This window comes from Rattus norvegicus, chromosome 8, assembly GCF_036323735.1.
Source record: "Rattus norvegicus strain BN/NHsdMcwi chromosome 8, GRCr8, whole genome shotgun sequence".
Lineage (NCBI taxonomy): Eukaryota > Metazoa > Chordata > Mammalia > Rodentia > Muridae > Rattus > Rattus norvegicus.
Genome location: NC_086026.1, coordinates 88,103,450 through 88,110,083, shown reverse-complemented (window position 1 = coordinate 88,110,083; position 6,634 = coordinate 88,103,450). Strand labels below are relative to the sequence as shown.

The 6,634-nt window shown below is 46.8% G+C and overlaps 1 protein-coding gene across 1 annotated transcript; it reads left to right on the top strand.

The window, feature by feature from the left end:
* Positions 1-5,235: 5,235 nt before the first annotated feature.
* On the top strand, positions 5,236-6,409 carry Ooep (oocyte expressed protein). Its single transcript, XM_008766421.4, is given in 4 exon segments — positions 5,236-5,487; positions 5,684-5,866; positions 6,152-6,225; positions 6,228-6,409. Coding segments are annotated over 4 exon segments (522 nt in total). The 5' UTR covers positions 5,236-5,288; the 3' UTR covers positions 6,294-6,409.
* The last annotated feature ends 225 nt before the right edge of the window (positions 6,410-6,634 follow it).

Genomic DNA, 6,634 nt, shown 5'->3' with positions numbered 1-6,634 from the left:
CGACTGCTCTTCCAGAGGTCATGAGTTCAATTCCCAGCAGCCACATGGTGGCTCACAACCATCTGTAAAGAGATCTGATGCCCTCTTCTGGTGTATCTGAAGACAGCTACAGTGTACTTATATATAATAAATAAATAAATCTTTAAAAAAAAAAAAAAAAGACCCACATCCTGGGGTTGGTGATTTAGCTCAGTGGTAGAGCACTTGCCTAGCAAGCACAAGGCCCTGGGTTCAGTCCCCAGCTCTGAAAAAAAGAAAAAAGGAAAAAAAAAAAGAAAAAAGAAAAAGACCCACATCCTAGTTCACTGGAAGCCAGTCTTCTGTTTGCCTTCAGAACAAGATGTAGAACTCTCAGGTCCTCCCACAGCATGCCTAACTGGATGCTGCCATGCTCCTTCTTTGATGATAATGGACCGAACCTCTGAACCCATAAACCAGCTCCAATTAAATGTTGTCCTTTATAAGAGTTGCCTTGGTCATGGTGTCTGTTCACAGCAATAAAATCCAAACTAGACACTCAATATGAGGAGACCTTGCTTCAGGAAACTGCCTTCTGGATTCAAAGTCTTTCAGAGAGGATGGTGTTTAAGGTGCTGGGGGACTTGCTTGTAGATTGAAAACCAGGAGGAAACCCTTTGAGTGTACTAATCTTCCAGAGGGTGGAGCCCAAGGTTACATAGTTCAGCTATAGCACCCACAAGGACCTGGCTTGACCTCCCTACCGCATCATGAGATTAAAAAAATAATTGAAATGGGTTGGAGAAATGGCTCAGCCCTTAAGAGCACTGACTGCTCTTCCAGAGGTCTCGAGTTCAATTCCCAGCAACCACATGGTGACTCACAACCACCTGTAATGGGATCCGATGCCCTTTTCTGAAGAGAGTAACAGTGTACTCACATACATAAAATAAATAAACCTTTAAAAAATAATTGAAATAAAAGTAATTATAATAATTGAATAAAATGATTGTAGAACTCCTGTGAAGACCAAGCCTGCTGTGACCCAACTCAGAGGAACCTCTGAATGGGTCATTTCTCCTCAAGGGACAAAAGGGGACTTGCTTCTTGGTACAAAAGCATCACACTTCACGAGTACCCCCAGGAGCCCAAGAGCTGAACCCTAGTGTTAATGAAGCTCATTCAGGGTGCTCAGCCTGAGGATGTTGTCCAGGTACTATCCTTGGCTTCTGCTCCATTCTAGGTGAAACACAGGGGTGAGAAACTGAGCTCGATCTATGTCTTCATGGGTGCAACAGGAAGGAGAACATGCAGGGGGACGGGCAGCGGAGAGGACATGGCTCCCATGCTCCACCAGAGGACCGCTGATGCTCGCCAGAGTTTGTTCTTAATCTTTTCTCCCCCCCTCCCCTTGGTATTTTGAAACAGGGATCTTTTGAGTAGCTCTGGATGTCCTGTAACTGACTCTGAAGACCAGGCTAGCTCTAACTCGGAGATCTGCCTGCCTCTGTTTCCTCATGCTGGAATTAAAGGAGAGTTTCTTGGTTTTCATTCCTCCAGCCATGTCTGCTGGGAGGCCTTGCCTGGCCTGTAACTTGGCAGGGATACTCTAGCCTCTGCCTCCAGTGGGAGCCCTGAAACTTCTCTAGAGGGACAAAGTTGGATGCTCTACATGGCTGTCTCTTCCTCCAGGCCCACTGCCTGCCCATCTCTTCTGTCTGTGCACTGTTACCTCCCTCCCTTGGCACAGTAGGCTCTGTCTATTCACCTCTTTTGTCATTTTTCATTCCTCCCTCCACCTTCACATGTCCTGAACTACTCTTCAGAGGAACAAAATTAGGAGGCTCATGGCTCTAAGCGGACATCCTTTTGGGGAGGAAGTTTCATGGCTGTAAGTAGCCACAGTGTGGCCCTGAACGGACACAGACCCTTCAGTTTCTGACTATCCTAAAGGAGGTCAGGCCAGGTTCCAAACCATGTGACCTTGTACGCACTCAGCTAAGTGCTTGGCTATGCTTTCAAGTTGATGAATATTCTAGGCCTCCGGTGCTTTTGTGTTATCTTTGCTAAACCACTTTTGCTCTAGGCCCACCCAGAGCACAGCCAAACATCACCTACTAGAAAACAAAACTGGGGTTGGGGATTTAGCTCAGTGGTAGAGCGCTTGCCTAGGAAGCGCAAGGCCCTGGGTTCGGTCCCCAGCTCCGAAAAAAAGAACCAAAAAAAAAACCAAAAAACAAAAAAACTGATTGATCCATGGCAGTGTCCTGACAAAGACATCAGTCAACTGTTATAAACTTAAACTACGCAAATGAGCAAAGTACATGCTGTTCAGATATTAAAAGGTCAAAAAGAAACACCACCTCATTTTGTTGTAATTTAAAAACATGAGGGCTGGAGAGATGGCTCAGCGGTTAAGTGCACTGACTGCTCTTCCAGGGGTCCGGAGTTCAAATCCCAGCAACCACATGGTGGCTCACAGCCATCTGAACCCTCTCCTGGTATGTCTGAAGACAGCGACAATGTATCACATATATAAAATAAACAAATCTTTAAAAAAACACATGAATTAACAGTCTGGTATCATAGTGCATACCTTTAATCCCAGCACTTGGAAGGCAGAGGCAGGCAGATTTCTGAGTTTGAGGCCAGCCTGGTCTACAGAGTGAGTTCCAAGATTGCCAGGGCTACACAGAGAAATCCTGTCTTGAAAAATTGAAATAGATAGATAATAGATAGATAGATAGATAGATAGATAGATAGATAGATAGATAGATAGATAATAGATAGATAGAACTACTGTATGAGTTAGGAAGTCAGAAAAGAAATAGTAAATGTGCTCCATCCATGAAAGAGTTGTAACCCTCCCTCATCAACACATGGGGATGGAAGAAACAAAGTCTATACCTAAATAGTTCCCCACACCCTTGCACTCAGTTTCACCAGTCTCCTCTGCACCTACCAGGTGTTTATGGCATGTATAGCATGGGAGACGCCTGCTCCTGCCAGGTGTTTATGGCATATATAGCATGGGAGACACCTGCTCCTGCCAGGTGTTTATGGCATGTATAGCATGGGAGACACCTGCTCCTGCCAGGTGTTTATGGCATATATAGCATGGGAGACACCTGCTCCTGCCAGGTGTTTATGGCATATATAGCATGGGAGACACCTGCTCCTGCCAGGTGTTTATGGCATGTATAGCATGGGAGACACCTGCTCCTGCCAGGTGTTTATGGCATGTATAGCATGGGAGACGCCTGCTCCTACCAGGTGTTTATGGCATGTATAACACCTCGTGAATCTTGTCCCTTTCTGAGCCTTGTTAAGTTCCTTAGCTCCCAAAGGATTGCTGGCCTCACTCTGCCGCGGTCCCTAAGATTCTTGCTACACAATAGTTTTTCTTTCTGCAGTATAGTAGGGCAGAGGTGTCGCTGAGTAGTAGAGTTCCTGGGCGGGAGCAGGGGATATGTCACAATTTTCCAGGCCTTAGCAACCAGGTATCGGGAAGCTCAGTGGGAGACATTTCCAACAAACTTCCTCAACCTAACAGGAGCTCTTCCAGAGAGATAGAAACCCAGAGGAATTTGGGTATGTGGGTGACAAGAAGTCTGGGGTCAGACTAAAATGCATCTGGTTTGGAACAATACTTGAAACATCCGTGGATCTTCCTGGCCGGACAGTCCAGCCTGGAAGGTGTGTCAGTTTCAGTGAGAGCATGTCTGGAAACAGAGAAGAGGAAAAGAGGGGTTGAGAAAGCTGCTGCTGTTGAAGTGCAGCCTGGATATGCGCTCTCCTGGGTGTTGCCCACACCATCCTCTCTGCCTCCTGCCCCAACACGAAGAGTTAAGATTAGACCAAGAAGAGAGGCAGTGAAGAATAAAACTTAGAGAAAACAGGATGATAGATCTCTCATGTATTCTGCTGTCTGAATTGAAATCCGCTCTGACTGGTCCCCCCCAGAGATAACAGGAAACCAAAGTGCTAGAAGTCTTGGTTGCAGTTACTTGGTTTGGGTCAGGTATAAAGAGTAAGGAACATACGTTGGGCTACAGATAAAATGAGGGAGCGATAGTCATATAACCTCCACCTTCCTCTTAATCCAACTCAAACCAAAACACCTGGAGGTTGCTGGGAATTGAACTCAGGACCTCTGGAAGAGCAGTTGGTGCCCTTAACCACTGAGCCCTCTATCCTGCCCCCACTGAAAGCATTTTAATTCTTTGGAGGCTGACATGGGCTAAGGTGCAGTGATATATACCAGGGAAGCTAGGGCTCCAAAAATCTCTGCCTCTAAAACAAAAGCAAATCACAAAGTAACGGTCTTCCAGATGAGAACGATCAGGGATCTTGTCTTCCTCACAGATCTTTGAAAAACTGATGCCCACAAACAACGCTGTGGCTGGCTACAGCTCCCTGAGGGAATCAAACTACAGAGACAGGGCGTGGGGGTGGGGGTGGGGGTGGGGGTGGGGGTGGGGGTGGGGGTGGGGGTGGGGGTGGGGGTGGGGGTGGGGGTGGGGGTGGGGGTGGGGGTGGGCTTGGTGTGTGCTTCTGAAGTAAAAGTAACTTCAACTGGGAGCATCTCCACAGAATAACTCAAGTAAACCTGTGAGAAGCTGTTCCAAGTTTCCAGTGGACAGGCAGACGTGTCAGCAGTGCTGACAGAAACAGAGCAGCCCTCGGGACAGGGCCAGATCCTCTAGGAATCAGTGAGACTTGCAAACTTGATAGACAGTATTAGGCTAAAAGTGATTTTTTTTCTTCTTCTTTTTTTTTTTTTTTTTTTTTCTGGAGCTGAGGACCGAACCCAGGGCCTTGCGCTTGCTAGGCAAGCGCTCTACCACTGAGCTAAATCCCCAACCCCTTTTTTTAAAACCTTAATCAGGATTTAATTCCACTTAGAGCTGAAGTCTAGCACACACACAAATTAGGGATTTTGAAATGAATAAAATTTGTCAAACTCGTTAGGTGTGTTTCAAGCTTAAAACATGAAGTGGTGGTGAGAAGGATTTCTAAAGGCGACAATTCAGACAGCAGAAGAGACACATTCTACAGACTCTACTCGCCTGCTCCGGGCTATATCTTTGAAAGTAACACGAAATTAAGTACAGCACAGGAGGTGATTCAAGTTAAGTCCCCAAATCACTGGGTAGGGCCTAGACTATGACAGTCTGAAGACCGAGCGGAGGCTCCAGCCCACCCACTTGCGCTCTGGCTTGGGGTGCGGCATAGAAGGGGCGGGGCGGGGCTAGGCTGGGCTGGGCAGCTTTGAAAAGCAGCTAAGCCGCGCACCTCCTGGAGCTTGCAGTCTGAGAGTTCTTTCCAGTATGGGACCTCACAAGGCTGATGCTCACGCCAAGCCAGAAAAACCGACTCAGGACCTCTCTCTCATAAACTCTCAGAAGCTGCTCAGCGTCCCGCCTGTGTCCCTGCGACTTCGTGTGCTGCCTTGGTGGTTCCCAGTCCAGGAACTCAGCAATCCTATGGTGTTCTACCTGGAATCTTGGGTGGCAGAAAGAATCATTGGTGAGATTCTCACCCCAGGGGTCTGGGTTAACTCTCTGTATTCTTTTAGGGGCAGCAAAGGTCTGGGTTAGCTCTCTGTACTCTGCTAGGGACAGCAAGTCTATACCCTGTTTCTCAGTCCAATCTGCCCTTCAAAGCCTGCGCCTTCCCACCTGAAGCCATTCTACTTCTTAGAGTCTCTTCCTCACCTGTTTAGGCTCAGACCAAGACGAAATCTCAGAAATAGAGTGGATGAGCCAGGCCTTGCTGAGCGTGAACTTGGCCAACTCTGGGAAACTAGCTGAAATCACCATCTATGGACGACCCAGTGCACAGATTCGAATGAAAAATATTCTCTTGAACATGGTGGCTTGGTACAAAGAAGACGAAGTCCAAAGAGGTAAGGGACTTTAGAAGACCCACCCGGGGAGGAAGCCACGGGAGGACCTCAGCTTCTACAATTTCTCGCAGTTTTCAAACACCAGAAAACTTTAGTGTCCCTAGGTATCCTTTTCTCAAAGTCCTTAAGAAATGGCAGAAAGAAGGGAAAGACAGACACACCCAGGGCCCATTAATCCCTCAGCTCAGCGGTAGGCACTGATCTTCCAGATTCCAGGTTCAGGTCCTCTTCTCTTTAACACCGCGCTCCCCTTTCTCTTGACCGTTGGTGTTGATCTTTTCCCAGCTGTGAAGCTGAAACAAGTTGAAGAGTTTTTAAAACAACATGCGTCCTCAATCATAACCCAAGCGTCAAAGGGCAAGTTAGACTCAAGCTGACTTGCAGCCCGCCTCTGCTGGAGGGAAGAGAAGCACGGATGGATTCTTAAATCACTACAGGTGTTTTCTTACCTGCCTTCATGAGCACCTTCTGGATTTTGTTTTTTTTCTTTGCAAATAGCAATTCGTTGAACTATTCCAATAAAAAAAATTTTTTTTGGTATGATGTTGGTTTTGTCACCACAGTAAAATTTGTAAACGGGACCATTCGGTTGATGTGGGGGGATTCCTACAGTTTCTAACTTGATTTAGTCCCGGCCTCAAGAATGGCACAGTTGACTTAAAAGTGTTTTAAGTATTTAGGGTGGTGATAATATATTTCCTGGGCTGGGCCCTAACTCCTGTGTCAAGCAAATGATTTGTTTTATGTTAAAGGGTATCATTAAAATGT